This window comes from Delphinapterus leucas, chromosome 4 (genome assembly GCF_059928025.1).
Source record: "Delphinapterus leucas isolate spDelLeu-1000000601 "Yukka" chromosome 4, BTC_Dleu_Yukka2, whole genome shotgun sequence".
NCBI classification, from domain to species: Eukaryota; Metazoa; Chordata; class Mammalia; order Artiodactyla; family Monodontidae; genus Delphinapterus; species Delphinapterus leucas.
Genome location: NC_143132.1, coordinates 70837206 through 70855276, shown reverse-complemented (window position 1 = coordinate 70855276; position 18071 = coordinate 70837206). Strand labels below are relative to the sequence as shown.

Sequence of the window (18071 nt, the reverse complement as noted above, 5' to 3'; positions counted from 1 at the left end):
GAAAAAAATGTATTTTATAGAGTTTTTTAGTTTAACCCACATATTTACCATTCCTGGTGTTCTTTTCTTCCTGTGTATTTAAGTCTGGTGTCATTTCCTTTCAACTTGATGGACTTCCCTTAGTATTTCTTGTATGACAGGTCTGCAAAAAATTCTCTCAGTCTTTGTTCATCTGAGACTATGTTTATTATGCCTTCATTTTTGAAGGGTAGTTTTGTTGCCTTCTTGATTGACAGGTTTTTTCTTTCAGCACTTTGAGAATGTGATCCTACTGTCTTCTGGCCTCTGTTGTCTCTGATTGAAAGTCAGCTGTTAATCGTATTGTGGTTCCCTGCACATGCTGAGTAATTTTTCTCTTTATGCTTGCATGATTTTCTCCTTGTGTTTAACAGTTTGGCTATGATGTGTCTAGGTGTGTCTCTTTATTCTCCATGAGATTCATTGAACTTCTAAGACTCATAGATTTGATTTCTTCTAAAAAATCAAATTTGGAAAATTTTCTGGTGGTGTTTTATTAAAAAAAATTATTTTCCCTGCCCTTTCTCTCCTCTGGAACTCCAGAAATGTTGATAAGTTGTTCTCTGAGGCTCTGTTCAGTTTTCTTCAATTTTTTTCCCTCACTGTTCTTCAGATTGGATAGTTTCTACTGATATATCTTCAAGGTCATCTATTTTCTTCTGCCATCTTGAATCCTGTAGTAGATTTTTTGTTTTAGTTATTATACTTTTCAACTTCAGAATTTCCATGTGGTTCTTTTACATAAATTCTGTACCCTTATTGAGAATTTCTTATCTGTTGATTGTTTTCATAATTAAAAAAAGTTAAAGATGGGTTCTTTTTTAACATGTCTATAATAGATGTTTTGAAATCTTTGCTTAAACCAACATCTGGGGATGCTCAGAAACTGTTTGTTGTGATTGCTATTTTTCATTAATGTGGGTCACATTTTTCTTTTCTTTCTTTCTTTCTTTTTTTTGGTACACCTTATAATTTGTTGTTGAAAACTGGGCATTTTAGATAACATATTGGAGTAATTTCAGATTGTGACTCCCTCCCTGCCTGCCCAGGTTATTGTTACTGTTGTCATTTTGCTATTTATTTATATATGATACAATCCTAGTGAAAAAAAATTTTTTTTTGAGCAAGAGTTCATCTGCAAAAGTAGACATGTGTGAATATGCAGGAAAATTCTGAAATGAAAGGATACTGAGGGGTAAATAGTTCCATCAGAATTTAAACTTTAAAAAAATATGGATACAGTGTTGAAATGTTTTAAAAAGTGAATGTATTATACTTTCTGAAGTACAAAGATGGACTTATTACTGGTATGTTTTAGGTGAGAAAGACTATTCTTATTGCCTTTGCACCACTGTAAAAACTGATATAAAATCGTAAGGTGTGTCATATCATCTGGTCTCCAAGCTTTCTGTGGAGGAGTAAATACAAATTATTCTTAATAGGTAGGAATGTAGTATTTTTAAAAACCTCTATGGTAGGAAACTCCATAAACTCTTTAGTCTGTTACTGGGTTCAGAAATACTCACTGACAGGAAATTTTCTTCTTGTGTATAGCTTATGTTTTTCATTTTAATTTTTTGGGGTATGGAACATAGTCTCCCTATGATTATTCCCATTTTTGTCAGCTTTTCTAGTCAAAGATGACCTTGGTGATCATATTTCTGTAGGTATTTAGTATGATTTTACAACTGTAATCCTTCCTACTGTGAATACATGTACATTCTGTACAGGACTAGTTCTGTTTGTTATTTTTAAGGCCTAGAATTGTGTTTGCTTCTCTCTTCACTTCATAGCCTTTGCAAAGCAGATAAAAATAGTGTTATTAAGTGAGTTTTTAATCACTGATTTCTCTTTTGTAAACGTGTAGGTCTATAACCTTCTGAATTTCCTTCAATATCCCATGTCTCTGAAGTTGTACACTCCAGATCTAGGCAAATTATTCTTTACAAGGCCAGGGTTATTTCACAGTTATTACTTATCACTATCGTATTTTCCCAGTTTCAGATTTAAAAAGAAGTCATTGCACTGGTTATTCAGGCATAGCTTACTGTTTACAAAGAGTGCTCACTTCATTATGCATACCAGTTTGTCCATGTTATATTTGTACAGTATTTTTGTCTCAGTAAGTAATGTGTTTTGTTTGTTGTGTTTTATTTTTATTTTTTTTGTAGGAATTGGATGGCATAAATGATTGAAGTGGTATTGAGGGTCTCTGAAGCCTATGAAAGGTAGAAACTCAACCATGATTTCTTTTTCAACTCTACAGCATTCCCTTCCTTGAAGTCTTCATTTTTACGTTAGTCTCAGGTAACTTCAGTACTTATTTTTCATAATCATGAATAAGTAAAATTTTCAAATATGAAACCTTTTTTTTGGCTGCTAGAATTTCATGTTAAGTTTGTATAATAGTTTCTTTATGTTGTAGTATTTATATCTGGAAGAAACTTGGGATTTAATATTTTTTTCTTGAGAAAACAGTGTTAAGAGAAAATTGATGAGTAATGATATAGCTTTGGGTTTTAAGTTTAGCCCAAGAAAATATGTGTAGCTTATTATGTAATCTTAGGTGAAATTTAAGTGGGAAGGTTTTTCCTTCTTTAACCCTTTTCTTCAGCAGGGTTTATTGCATTTTTCACTCACCTGTCATAAACGCATACATACCCACATTAAATTTTCCAGGATTTCCAGGGAAACTATTTTCATATGTGGGAAAATTAGACCTATTAATCAAATTTAATGGTGTTTGGCATATAATTTTTTAAATGTGAAAAAGCATATGTTACTGTACCTTTGTACATATTGTATGTTTTCCTATGCTAATATAAGGAAGCAGTCATGTAGATAATTTTAATAATCATTTATATTAAGTATTAGTTATTCTATCTTGTGGTCCAAGAGGGTTACCATCATGTCTGCCAACAGAAAGAGGGAAAAGGAAGAACATTTCTTTTCCTTTTAGGAGAGTTGTGTATATCATTTCTGCTTATGTCCCATTGGCTTTAACTGTTACATGACCACAACCAACTGCATGGGAGGCTGGAAAATGAGTCTTACCTAGGTCATTGTGTGTCTTACTTAATATTTTATTATTGGGCAAGAAGGAGAGAACAGAATCTGGGGGGATAGCTAGTTGTCTGTCACATTAGGGTTTGTCAGATTTACTTTCCATTTATCTAGTTGGACTAACATTAAAATATAAGTTTTAAATATTAAGACATATTAACTCTTGGCCTGTGACAGTGCTTTGGAAATTGTTTTGAGTTCTGAGACAATTTTAGTTTTGTGAATAGTCATCATGGTTCTTTGATTAAATACTGCTGTCTTGATGTCATAAGGTGGAATAAGGTCTTAAAAGTTAAAAGTGACTTTTGAGATAATTCCTCATTTTGTTTCACTGCCATTAGGTTGAAATGGTTTGTTTAACATTTTAGAGTCTTAAGGCAAGGAGGAGGGGCTTGGGTGAGAGGATCTTTTTAGCTACACATAAAGCTAAATGATGTGTAACTGGTTCCTTCTAACTCTAAAAAATCTATTATTCTAAATGTTTAGATCTCATCAGAACAACTTATTCCCAAAGACATTATATACCTTATATTTTTGTAGATGAAAAATATTTCATTGTAATTACATTATATGGTTCTTGGTCTGTTGTAAATACTGTATTTTGAAACAAGTATCAAATATTGTATGTTTCTATTAGAGAATTTATTAAAGGGTTGGAAATTAGTTGTCAGTTTTCCATCATATTTTATGTCAATATCAACATATATTAACCTAGGTACCTTTTTTTTTTGAGACTTGAGATAACAGTTAGTTTTGGTAAATTTTGTATACTTGTATCGAGTATTTATATTAGGCCTATTGGTTTAACTTTATTAGAAAATGGTTATAAGACATTTTTGGTGTTTTTGGCATTGAAGGCGATGAATGCATTTTTAGTTTTATTGTACTTCACAAATAGGGTTTGTATTGTGAAGTGAGAGCATTTATCCAATGTTTAAAAATTAAAATTTTGATTTAAATAGTTAACACTTTTCTGTTTTGAAATGAGTCTTGGTTATTACATAGTACATATTAAAAATAGCTTAGTGTGTAGGGAAGTTTAAGAAGTATTTTTAATGTTTCTTTTAATTTACAAAACTGTAGAAAATTTATAGTTTCCTAATAGAGTAAGTATTTTTAATACGAATGTTTGAATTGTTGCTATTGGCATAAAATGAGATGGATGAAACAACTAGATCTAGCAGAATGTAGGGTTCTGTTTTGCTTGGATCTTTTTTACCTTTTCCCTTTCCCTCTCCTTTTAAAGATAAAATATAGCTGTTTCTCAACAAACAGTTGCCATAAATTTGATGTCTTACCATTTCTAAATACCACTAATTTCTTGTTGTTACATTGTTTTAGAAGACTGGTGATGAGTATTTGGAATGGAGAATATGCTTAGATTCTGCTTTATTTGAGCGGGGCATTGGGCATATAGAGATGCCTGTTAACTTTGGCTTAAATATTTATAAATTATTTTTCTGTGGTTAAAAAACGATCACAGGTTTTTATTTAGTTGTCATATTGTGTAAAGTGATTTATTTTAGTCTGTAAATTCTCTTATTAAACATCTTTTATTGTTGCTAGCACTAATAAAAAAGGCCTTTTTGTCTAGTTGCCATTATTGTAAATGATGCTCCTATTAGGATGTTTTGAATAGTAACAATTAAAAGTCAAAGGGCATAGTTTACAAAATATGCTTTATAGATGCAAAATGGTAGTTATACAAAGGTGTATCTGAAGGGGTTTCTGAGTGTAGAGTATCCCTAGATAAGAGCTAGATTTTGTTTCTAAATTAGAAATGAAGCAGTTTTTGCTTAGATCAAAACTATACTTTTGAAGGATGAGAGGGAATAGAAAACTTCTGAGGAATGACAAATGGCAGATTGTTAAATCCATTTTGATCATGGGTTTCTTTGTAATACCAATTTGATCTTGAGGCTGATTGATACTTGTGTTTCTAATGCTGATATTTGTAAGGTGTAATTTCTCACTGACTACATAGGTTAGAAATATTAATATCCAAATTAATGTAACTGGCATCCTCCAGACAGCAAGGAGTTTGTTGAAAATACTTTGAATCAGAAGTAATTTGTGAAATCTAGCTTTTTTTTTTTTTTAAAATCTGTTTCAGGTTCCTTTGAGTACTTCTCTTTAGCCTGTGAGTGAAGTTTCTTTATAGGTTGAATGGGTTCTGATACAAGGCAGGGTATTGATTTGGGAGAAGACTTTGAGTTGGAAATTACTCTTTTTATAGAAAAGAATGATGTTTAGGTTCCTAAGCTTGCCAACTATAATCTGTTTTGACTCATTTAGTTGAAGTTTTACATTATTCAATAAATGTTGATGGAAAATAATATTACAGCCAAACTCAGTAAATAAAACAGAAAAGCAGTATCTTTAAGTGAGATATATTTTTTCACACTTGAATGCAGATTCAATTAAAGGTGATAAAGTGGCAGATCAATATTCATGTACATTCTGAAGGGGAAAGTAGGTGCTTTCAAGAATATTAGAGGATTATGGCACAAGCCTTCAAATCTGTTTTCACTTTAAAACTTACAGCCCTCTTTTCTTTGATACAGGTATATCTTTAGCATAGCTCCTACATTTATCAGCCGTATTTAGGATTATTTTTTTGATTTCCAAGTGAAAATGGGAAAGTAAAGGAAAAAGAAAGAGAGATTTTCCTAAAGTAACTTGGTAAAGGTTTGAAGAAAGAATGGAAGGATTAAGGGGGTATATGTGAACCCATGAAAAAAGAACGAGGAGAAATTTACTGAGCTGTGAATAATAGGTAGAAGTGGAATTTAGGAATTGTGGAAGGTGTCTATGCATGCTGAAGGAGAAAAGGGATTCTGTGTCACACAGAATTCTCCCATGGTAGCCATGCGATGGTAGCCAACTAAGGATTGCTTTACCAAGCCGAGCAGTGATGACAGGGTGGCTTCAGAGTGGGTGGGTGAGAAGAGAATGAGTTCAACGAGTTCTTAGTGTCCAGGGCCTTTTCAAGACGGAGGTAGTACAGTATGGTAAAAAGTGCATTAAACGAGGTAAGTCTGTTTTCAAATCCCAGTTTACATGCTAGCTTTGTGACTTTGGGTAAACTCCAGTTTCTTCGTCTGTTAAATGGGGATATACTATTACTGTTTTGAGTGTTACTGTAAATATTAAGTGAAGTAACATATCAGTGTGCCCAGCATAATGTCTTATACCTGGTAGATCCTCAACACATGTTAGTTGTCTTTCTTCTCCAGGTTATGATAATCTCTGAATTTTATAATATAGACTCAAACCTATTAATAAATTTGGAAAGAAATTTTCCTTATTAATTGCATAGAATTCCCATAAAAAACTCAGTAAGCATTTTTAAGTTGAATTCCCATAATTTATAGAATTCCCATAAAAAAGCGCAGTAAGCATTGTATAGTTGATTAAAAATGAGTAGTAGGGCTTCCCTGGTGGTGCAGTGGTTGAGAGTCCGCCTGCCGACGCAGGGGACACGGGTTCGTGCCGCGGTCCGGGAGGATCCCACATGCCGCAGAGCGGCTGGGCCCGTTGAGCCATGGCCGCTGAGCCTGCGCATCCGGAGCCTGTGCTCCGCAACGGGAGAGGCCACAACAGTGAGAGGCCCGCGTACCGAAAAAAATTTAAAAAATGAGTAGTAATGCCCAACTTGTTCATATATTATGCTTCTGTTAACTTTGTCCTCTGAAAATATGAAAAAGCCCTGACTCAAAGCTTATTTACTCTATTTCAACTTATACAGATCTATAAAGCATAGTTTCTAATTGCTTGCACACAGTTGAATAGAAGCATTAAATTAGAATGTCCAACAAGAAGAGTCAACTGTCTTTTCTGGAAGGCAGGAGAAAGTGATGGCTGATAATTTATATTCTCTTTAAGTACCGCATTGCCATTAGGCTTAAATGACTAGGGATTTCTTAATCGGCTGCAATTTGGATTACTTTTACACAGCTGAACCAAACATTTTTCAGTACGAAAGGATGGTGGGGGTGTGTGTGGGAGAGGGAGAATTGAATGGAGCAGAAAGCTGAATGTGGTCCCCTCAATATTCCTTTTACTATACCTTCTAGCTTCTCTGGCAGAGGGATGGAGATGAGGGAAGAACAAAACTTGGAAGGGGGAAAAGAATGCAGCATTTGAAGTAATCTGCTAAAGGGGGCTTTCAGAGAAATTGGCCTGAAGTGGGCCCCTTCCTTCCCTCCCTCTCTTACTAAGTTCTAGTTTTTAGCAATCTCTGTTCTGGGTAACTCCAGAAGGAGTGCCATCTTACCTTTAGCTGAATTAGTTCTAGAACATCATTGTCCACCCTGTCTTGGATCATAACAGCTCTGCGGTTTTATATTCTTTGTCAGCTGCCCAAGCTTCCTTCAGTTGCAGAATAATGGGTCATTTACAAGGAGCTCAGGGCGGCTTATTGCTTATTACTCCACCTAGTCCTTCTTTTTCCCCATTTGACAGAGGCTCCTGGGAATGCAGATTAGTTGTTTATTTTGTTTTTTCTTCCAGAGCAGCCTTTCATGTAAGTGACATGACTTAAGCATTCTTTCTTTGTTTCTCTCTCCTGTGTAATATTCTTGACACCTGAATTTCCATTAATTGTATAGACATTTGGGTCAAAAAACAGTTGGCTTTTTGAAGGTTTAGCAGGAAGAGACATTTAAATATTCACATGTTAGTGCAGATTGATAACATCAGTTTCCTTTCTTTACACTCAGCTGATCCTTCCTGAAAATATTGAAATTAGAGAAGGAAAGTAGCCTGTGTCAACTTTTGAGCATGGGACCTTTTGCTGTATTTGGGTTTTTGAATGTGCAGAGAAGCACATAAGAGCTTTGACATAGATCATGTAGGAGTTACAAGGGGGAAAGTTAAAGATAGTAAGTGCATATAAGAGAGCTTCAAGGACAATAAAAAACATATTTTTCTTTATCATTTTTCTTAGGGTAGCTTTGTCCTTTTCCCATTTACCATGGGCTTAGTGAAATTAACTTTTTTTGTTTGAGAGCCTTGTTTATTTCCTGTCCAGCTTACTCTGCCCAGACGCTGGTTGAGGTGTGTGATACAAGTGGGGCTCACTTATTTGTCTATGTATCTTCTTCTTGATTTTTTTTTTCCCACTTAATATATCTTGGAAAACTTTTTACCCAGCACATATAACTACCTCATTCACTTTAATGGCTGTGTGTATTCCAGTGTATGGTTGAATCATAATTAATTTAACAAGTCTTCTATTATTGGATGCTTAGGTTGTTTCCAGTCTTTTTCCATTAAAAGGTCACACCAGACATCCTTGTACATACATCTTTGGTTAATTTTTATGACTAAGCACATACATAGGATTGTATATACTCCTGGCAGTGAGGTTGCTGGCTCAGTGGTACATACAGTTTTCATTCTGGCAGATTTTCCAAAACTGACTTTAAAACCTTGTCAAAGCAGAGTTCATTGATATTGAAATCTGTGTTGAAATCTTTGTATTTTCTGGTATTTAAGGGAAATTGTCTCAAGAACAGTTTTTAGGCTAGCCAGTAATTTGAAATATATGGCTTAATTTGGGGTCATAGGAATAAGAAACCATATGTAACAAAGAGCGATTCCTTTTTCTGTATATATGGCCTGTTTTCGAGAAAATTTTTGAGGAGGTCAAGTTTACCTTCATTAACAGTATTTCCACTTCCTGTTTTATTTACTACCTGTATATTGAGGTGTGGTATCTTCCTGTTCCAAATCTCTCATTCTGGCACTTTTTTGCAAACCTGCCTTTTTCCCCCCAGATATTCTCTCTCTCCAAAGTACTTTGACTTCCTCAGTACTTACTGTTTCAGCCTGATGTTAGGGATAAGGTTAGTTTAAAAAAATTATGTTTTTATGTTTATTTTAATAGGCATATTACATATTAACACAGTATTATAGGTATAGTTTTAAATAGTATACATGTATTAGGATATGATAAATTTTAAAAAATTGATGAGGTGCATGACAAAAAACATTGGAGATGAGGACCACTACTTAAGGGAAATATAGACCTTGCATTGGGTTAGTAAGCCAGTTTCAACTTCAGCTAATTTTTTTAAAAAAGTTCTGTCCTAGGTCAGTTTGTCTAATGTCTTTTATTAATGTCTTCTTTTAATAACTACTTCTCCCGTATTCTTTAAAAGCTCCCAAGGGTGTGGGTTTTTTTTTTTTTTTTAAATAATGTATGTGGCAATAGCAGATGTCACAGCAATAAAGAGTGGCTTTGTGTATATATACGTCCCTTTTAAGTTGGGGGCTTCCCAAATCCTTTAGGAAAACAATAAACAGATTAGAAGAATATAATTGATTTGGTAAGGATTTCCAAAGAAATAAGCAAATTTTAACCCTAAGAGACTTAAATTTCACTTAGTTGTGGGATAGTTTATTCTCTAGAAATGTGATAAATAGAATATTTGAAGAGGACAGTTATTTGGTGATATGTTTTAAATGTTTGTCCTTTAGACTACTTAAAGATTTTGGAAAGAGAAATTAGATTCTTGTTCCTTTGTCCCATATGTATTCTGGACTTAACCATACTGCCTGGTACCAGGGAAGACAAAGTTAACAAGTATGAATTATATTTTTATTTACTTTGCTGTTTATATGAGCTGTTTTTTGAGCTGTACATTTAAGTAAAGTTTTCTCCCTAGATGATAACCTTAGTAAATGAAAGAGTATTTAAATTTCAGTAGTGTATTTGAATTTAACTGATCATTTATTTTACCTCTGAAAGCTATGATCAAAGTAGTAACCATTACTACCTGATTGATTTGGGAAAGAGGTGACTAAACTGAAACATAGTTAATGCATTTATTAATCGTGGGCCCATCATGTTGGGGGAGTGTGTGTGTTTATTTTGCACAATCTGATAAAAAACAAACAGTACCAATGTTCTGACATTCTTTGAGATGAAGTTTCTTTGGATTTCATGATTATTGTTATGCTAGTTCCTCAAGTAACACAATGGAGTGCGAATTTACAGCAATGAAAGTTAGAAGATTTAATATTGCCTGTTTTTTCTATAATAATGGAAAAAATAAGATAATGTAATTATTTAATAGTGTCTAGTTCTTATCATGACCTCTTAAATTTATTTAATCATGTGCAACTATTTAAGAATATATTAGTAATGAAAATACTACTTTTTCCATTTTAACAAATTTAAAAGCATTTGAAAGAATAAAATTTTATTATAGAAAGTTTTCAAATTAGAGATAAATGTAAATATGAAAAAAGCCTGGTAATTTCACCACCCAGTGGTAATATTAATATTGTTAGCATTTTCAATAAATCTGTGTACAAACACATATTTATACACACATTTCCCTTAATATCAGGCTTTTTCCCCAAATTTTCAAATATTTTTCAAGAATATTTTTTGACTGTATGGATATTTTTTGAATTCCAACAGACTTTAACTTTTTACTGAAGCATAAATTCAGTAAATTTGAATTTATTTATTCTGGCAGAAATGTATGCATATCACAGAGATATACATCTTAAAATTTTACAAAGTGAGCACACCTGTGCAATCAGCATTCAACTCAGGAAAAACATTGTCAGTTTCCAGACCAGGCGCCTTTTCCTACCTCCTGTCAACAGCCTCTTCACCCAAGGATAGCCAGTTTTCTGATTCTGTTTTTAAGAAAAACATTGAGGTATAATTTATATACAATAAAATTCACCCATCCTAAGTGTACGATTCAATGATTTTTAGTAAATTTACTGTAGTCTAGTTTTAAAACATATGTATGAATATAATTTAACCAGTTTCATTTTGTTGAATACGCAGTGTAATTCCAGTTTTTCACTATTGAAGTACTGCTATAGTGATTTTCCATGCATATCTTTATATGTACTTCTGATTTCATCAGGATAGGTTCCTAAAAGTAAAGTCACCAGTTCAAAGAATATGTGCATTTTTATGGCTTTTGATACATGGTACCAAATTACCTTTGAAAACAGTTGAACTAATATACTCCCACTGTCAGTAGATGAGTGTCTTTTTTTTTTCCCCCTGCCACCTCAACATCAGGTGTATTTTTTTTTTTTTTGTGGTACGCGGGCCTCTCACTGCTGTGGCCTCTCCTGCTGCGGAGCACAGGCTCAGGACGCGCAGGCTCAGCGGCCATGGCTCATGGGCCCAGCCGCTCCGCGGCATGTGGGATCCTCCCAGTCCGGGGCATGAACCCGTGTCCCCTGCATCGGCAGGTGGACTCTCAACCACTGCGCCACCAGGGAAGCCCGAGGTGTATTTTTTAAGAATTATTATCAGTTTGGTGGATAAAATATGGTTTTAATGTTCATTTCTTTAATTACTACTGTAAGTGAATATTATTTTATATATTTAGTGACTATTTCTAATTTTTCTTTATGATTTGCCTGATACTGTTCTCTCAGTTTATTTCTTAATGTTATTTCTTTTTATTTTTAAGATATTTTAGTATATTAAAGGATGTGGATCTTTCTGGTGTTACAAATACTTTCCCCCAATTTGCTTTATGTCATGCTCATTTTTCATAATGAAATAGATTAGGATTTTGTGTCTTAATGTCAAAAACAAAAATTTGTGTTTTACTCTACCAGCCTTTGGAAATTTATCGTGGTAATTTTTAAATTGGAGGCAATATTGAATTATATGAATAAAACATTTTTATTAAAGTGTGTACCTTTCATAATTTGAAATTTAAAACATTCAGGTAGACATATAAAACTAATTTATTATGCTTTGTTGCCAAACTTGGTCTTTCTAGGCATTTATACTTAAGCATGAACATTGACGACAAACTGGAAGGATTATTTCTTAAATGTGGCGGCATAGACGAAATGCAGTCTTCCAGGGCAATGGTTGTAATGGGTGGAGTGTCTGGCCAGTCTACTGTGTCTGGAGAGCTGCAGGAGTCAGTTCTTCAAGATCGGAGTATGCCTCACCAGGAGATCCTTGCTGCAGATGAAGTGTTACAAGAAAGTGAAATGAGACAGCAGGATATGATATCACATGATGAACTCATGGTCCATGAGGAGACAGTGAAAAATGATGAAGAGCAGATGGAGACACATGAAAGACTTCCTCAAGGACTACAGTATGCACTTAATGTCCCTGTAAGTAATTCCTTTATAAGATACTAAACTTACAGTTAGAAATATAATTAATTTTGTATTAAGTGATACAAGTCATTGAAGAAATTTCAGAAAGTGTTTAAAGGCTGAATATAAATAGTTCAAATGGCCATTATTAAATAGATATACTAAATATTGATAAAAATCATAGTTGAAAAGGCAAAATTAAGTTTGATATTACATACATTTCAGAAACTTATCTTTTCTGGATAACATTTATTTATCTATTTATCAGGGTTACTGTGTATTGAATTTTTTTGTGTGTGTATTAAATTTTAAGTGCTTAATTTTAAAAGATACTTTGTTTCAACTTCTGGATTTCTCCTTAAAGAGTAGAAGGATTGAATCTAGAGCAAAGCTAGAAAAAGATTGTACACTTGAGAGTTTTTCCTTCAAATTCTGTAACTCTTGGCAGTTCCTGCCATCTTTATTTTTTTCATTATCTGTAAAAAGGATATCAGCTCTTCAGTCTGTTTACCCTGGATGTCATAGGTCATCACCTAAGGTACTCCTTTGTAGGCACCCATAACTTTTTTTTTTCAATTCAAACGAACATTTATTGGGCCCACATTAAACGGGACATGATGAAGAGATTACGAGATGTCCCTTTTCTTTCTGTGTACAATTTCTGCCACTCTTTGCTCAAGTGGGTACATGCTATGTCTCAGTCTTTGCAATTATTCAAGCACCTATAATGGAATGGTAGGCTTGTTCAGAGGCTCAGAATCCTTTTAGAAAGTTGTAGTTAGCAGAGCGATGGTCACAGCTAATGAGAACTGCTTCATTTTCTAACAAAAAAACAAAAACAGTGAGCTGGGCTCGTTGCTTCCCATGAAGATGCTGGGCTCATCTGGTGCTTCAGTCACGGGCTCTTTGGAATAACCAGCAGTGACATCTTCATAATCTTTACTCTATAAGTTTTCTGTGTGAAGTGACTCGTTATCAACTCTGGCCTTAGTGACTTCTTCCTCAGAGCTGAAGGTGTTTAATTCTACATTAGTAGGTAATGCGAAAGTCTGTGTGTTCTCCAAATACAAGTCAATGGTTGTTTCTGTATCTTGGTCACTGGTCAAGTGTAGTAGGACAGTGGTTGACTGACTGTAGGTCAGTGATGAATCCTGGGAGTAGTGTGGGGTAAGTCACAGCCAGGGCAAACCAGGCAGAGAGGAGCAGGGCCTTCCTGAGCATGGTGCTGATGCTAGCGGGGAGTGTGGGAGGCTTACGAAGGTAAGGAGGCTGAGTGTTTTTCTTTGCCTTCTTGTATCTTTATTTTTACTTGATGACCAGCAAAACTACAACTGTAATGTAATCCTCTTCAATTGTTTATGTGATATTAAACCTGGATCCTTTCAGTACTTCTGATATACTGTGCTTTTTCTTTTGCTTTAGGACCTTTGTATATCCTACTTGTAATATTCCCCTCAGTCATAGCCCCTCCCTGTTTTTTAACCTAGTTAAAACTTCATCATCGGGCTTCCCTGGTGGTGCAGTGGTTGAGAGTCCGCCTGCCGATGCAGGGAACACGGGTTCGTGCCCCGGTCTGGGAAGATCCCACATGCCGCAGAGCGGCTGGGCCCGTGAGCCGTGGCCGCTGAGCCTGCGAGTCCAAAGCCTGTGCTCCGCCATGGGAGAGGCCACAACAGTGAGAGGTCCACGTATGGAAAAAAAAAAAACAACAAAAAAACTTCATCATCGTCAGCTTGCCACTTCTCTCTGGTCTAGGTGTAGTTCCTGCAATAGGGACTTGTTCACTGTCTGTCTCTCTGATAGATTGTAGGCTCTATCTATGTATGACAGCATGAATTTTGTCTTATTTTCTATTATGTCCCAGGTGTTGGCACATGGTGTGAGTGAATGGATAACTACTTACAGTTGTGTTCTAATACATGTGCTCACGAACTTTTACCTAGTCCATTGCGATAGCCTTTTCCTTTTTCAGCCTGTTGATGGTGATGGATTGCATTAATTAATTTTTAAATGTTGAATCAGCCTTGCATACCTGGAAGAAATTCCACTTTGTTGTGGCTTATAATTCTTTTTACACATTGTTTGATTCAGATTACTAATAGCTGTTGAGGATTTTTGCATCTATGTTCATGAGATAGATTGGTCTGATTTTCTTTTTGTGCGATATCTTTGTCTGGTTTGGATATTAGAGTAATCCTGGCCTCATAGAATGAGTTAGGAGTATTCCCTCTGCTTTGGTCTTCTGGGAGAGTGTAGAGAATTGGTATAATTTCTTCCTTGAATGTTTGGTGGAATTCACCAGTGAATCCATAGGGCCTGGTACTTTCTTTTTTGGAAGGTTATTAATTACTGATTCAATTTCTTTAATAGCTATAGACCTATTCAGATTGTCTGTTTCTTCTTGTGTGAGTTTTGACAGATTGTGTCTTCTGAGGAATTGGTTCAATTCATCTAGGTTATCAAATTTGTGGGCATGGAGTTGTTCATAGTATTCCTTTATTATCCTTTTAATGTCTATGGTGTCTGTAGTGATGTCCCCACTTTCATTTCTGATATCAGTAATTTATATCTTCTTTTTTTCTTAGCCTGGCTAGAGGCTTGCTGCCTTTCTTTTTAAAAAGGATCTTAACAGTTTTTAAGCATATGGTATTACATACAGTATCAGCATACAGTTAACTATACTCACATTGTTGTACAGTAGATCTCTAGAACTACTGTACAACTGTTGCATCTTGTAAAGCTGAATCTCTATACCCACTGAACACCAATTCCCCATTTTTACCTCCCCCCAGTAAAGACTTACTAATTTTGTAGAGAACTAGCTTTTGATTTTTTCTCTTGATATCCAGTTTTCAGTTTCATTGATTTCTGCTCTGAGTTTTATGATTTCTTCTGTGGATTTAATTTGCCATCTGCCCCTCCAGTTTTCAGTGGTGGAAGTTTAGGTGATTGATTTAGATCTTTTCTGATATATAGAAATGGCATTCTAATATAGCATTCAATGATATAAATTTCTCTCTAAGTACTGCTTTCAGTGTCCCTCACATTTTGATAAGTTGTATTTTTATTTTCATTTAGTTCATTTTATCTTTTAATTTCTTCTGAGACTTCTTTGATTCATGTGTTATTTGGAAGTATGTTGTTTAATAGCCAAGCATTTGGGGATTTTCCAACCATTTTTCTGTTACTGATTTCTAGTTTAGTTCTGTTGTGGTCTGAGAGTGTTTATTATATGATTTTCTGTTCTTTTACATTTGGGAAGTTGTGTTTTATGGCCCTGAATGTCATCTGTCTTGGTGAATGCTCCAAGTGAGATTGAGAAGAATTAGTGTTTTGCTGTTGTTGGATAAAGTAGTCTATTGATTGCAATAGCTTTTTTAAAAAAATAAATTTATTATTTATTTTTGGCTGTATTGGGTCTTCATTGCTGCACATGGGCTTTCTCTAGTTGCGGTGAGCAGGGGCTACTCTTCATTGTGGTGTGCAAGCTTCTCATTGCGGTGGCTTCTCTTGTTGCAGAGCACAAGCTCTAGGCACTCGGGCTTAGTAGTTGTGGCTCGCGGGCTCTAGAGTGCAGGCTCAGTAGTTGTGGCGCATGGGCTTAGTTGCTCCGTGGCATGTGGGATCTTTCCAGACCAGGGCTCAAACCCGTGTCCCCTAGCATTCGCAGGCAGATTCTTAACCACTGCACCACCAAGGGAAGTTCCACAATAGCTTTCTTATTGGACTGATTGTAGCCTGACCCTTATCCAGTCTGTATTTCAGATGGTTCCTGTAGTGATCTTTGCAAAACGATATTTATACTTATCACTCCCCTACCAAAACTTTTTCAGAGGTTTCTTATTGCTAAACAGCTGAAATGTATTTTGCTTGGGCTGAAAGGGCCTGTGATCATGTTTCTTCTTATCTTATCCAGCCCCTGTGTACAGTGCTTCAAGCCCCTCTCCCCGCTTCATACTTTAAGTACATTGAAATTACATTAGTTGCCCAGGTCCAATATGATTTTTTCTGTTACTTCTGTACATGTTGTATATACCTGTAATATTCTTTGTTTGGCAGTCTACTGTTTTTCACTTCTCAAAACTTTCTTTTGTGTAATTTTCATTATAGTAACTAACTTATTTTTCATTTCTTGGCTTGCAGGACCGTGAGGTCTCTTTTCTGGAACCTGTATTTTAACTTTGTGTTCTCAATAACTGGGCTGTGGTAGGCAGTCAGATATTTTTTGAGTGAAAGAAATTTTTTTTAATTGAGAAAAAGTTTAAATTGAAATGCTGTGAGATCCTAAGTTTATAGTTTAGAGTTTTGACAACTGCATAAACTTGTATAGCCCACAAGGCATCAAGGTACAGAATATTTTCATCATCCTAGAAAGTTTGTGTTTCTTCCTGGTCAGTTCACTCCACAACAGTTGTTGTGGGTTTTTTCCCCCCATCATAGATTAGTGTTGTCCTTTGAGAACTTTATGTGAATGGAATCATATGTAACTCTTGTGTCCAGCTTCTTTTTTTTTTTCCACTATAGAATATCAGTTTTATTTGAAAAAATTCTAATATAGAACTGAATAGGGACTTCCCTGGTGGCACAGTGGTTAAGAATCCGCCTGCCAGTGCAGGGGACACAAGTTTGAGCCCTGGTCCCACATGCCGCAGAGCAACTAAGCCCGTGTGCCACAGCTACTGGGCCTGAGCTCTAGAGCCTGTGAGCCACAACTGCTGAGCCCTCGTGCCACAACTGCTGAAGCTCATACTCCTAGAGCCCATGCTCCGCAACAAGAGAAGCCACCACAATGAAAAGCCCTTGCACCGCAACAAAGAGTAGCCCCCAGTCGCCACAACTAGAGAAAGCCTCTGCGCAGCAACGAAGAAAATAAATAAATAAAATTTTTAAAAAAGAACTAAATAGCTGTAACATCAGTATTTTTCACATAGTTTTTACTTACTAATTGAAAAGTAACTGAAACAATGTAAAATAATAATTGCTTTTCCTGTGGATAAGTATATTAAAAAGTAACATTCATCTTTACAAAGTGTGCATTCCTATTGTGTTATAGTATAATACCACAAGTTAGAGATTGATTGAGGGTTTCATTTCTCAGGTGTTGGTACTGAACACCTCAAAGCAGTAGTCTATTGTGATGTATTTTAAATTAATTTTCAGTTGCATTAGAAAGAGAATGATGACTTGGTTATTTAGTTGTCACACTAATGAAGTAGGTATTTTAAAATTTCTTCTCCAGCTTCTTTTGCTCAGCATAGTGTTTTTGCAGTTTTTCATGTTGGTTGGGTGTATAAGTAGTTCATCCCTTTTCATTGTTGATTAACATTCTGTTGTTTTATTATCCTAAAATTTTGTTTATTTATTTCCTTCTTTATGGTTATTTATTATCTCTAGTTTTCAACCTTTATGGATAAAGCTGCTATGAACATTGTTGTGCAAGTCTGTTTTCATTTCTTTTGGGTACATTTTTATAGAAGTTAAACTATTTCTCTTCTGTTTTCATTTTGTTTCATCTAGTGTCTGTCTTTGCATTAGTATTACTCTTTTATTTTAAATTAATTTTTGTTGGAGTATAGTTGGTTTACAATGTTGTGTTAGCTTCTACTGCACAGCAAAATGAATCAGTCATACATATACATATATCCCCTCCCTTTTGGATTTCCCTCCTGCATCAGTATTGCTCTTGATAGCTGTATTTTTTAAATATAAATTTATTTATTTGTTTGTTTATGGCTGCGTTGGGTCTTTGTTGCTGTGTGTTCAAAAAATTTTCAATGTGTAATTGTTCATAACTAGTATGTAGAAATGCAGTTGATTCTTTTTATATTGACCATGTATTCTGTGATCGTGTTATATGTACCTGTTAGTTCTAGTAAGATTCC

The 18071-nt window shown here is 35.0% G+C and overlaps 1 protein-coding gene across 6 annotated transcripts in view; it reads left to right on the top strand.

Annotated features, from left to right (window-relative positions):
• ZNF148 (zinc finger protein 148) overlaps window positions 1-18071 on the top strand; it is a 129896-nt gene that overhangs the window by 37414 nt on the left and 74411 nt on the right. For all 6 annotated transcript variants that reach the window (XM_022567795.2, XM_022567762.2, XM_022567773.3 and 3 more), the window contains 2 exons: window positions 2190-2325; window positions 11856-12204. In XM_022567795.2, coding sequence (XP_022423503.1) covers window positions 11872-12204 — 333 coding nt within the window. In that variant the 5' untranslated portion in view covers window positions 2190-2325; window positions 11856-11871. The remainder of the gene's footprint in view (window positions 1-2189; window positions 2326-11855; window positions 12205-18071) is intronic.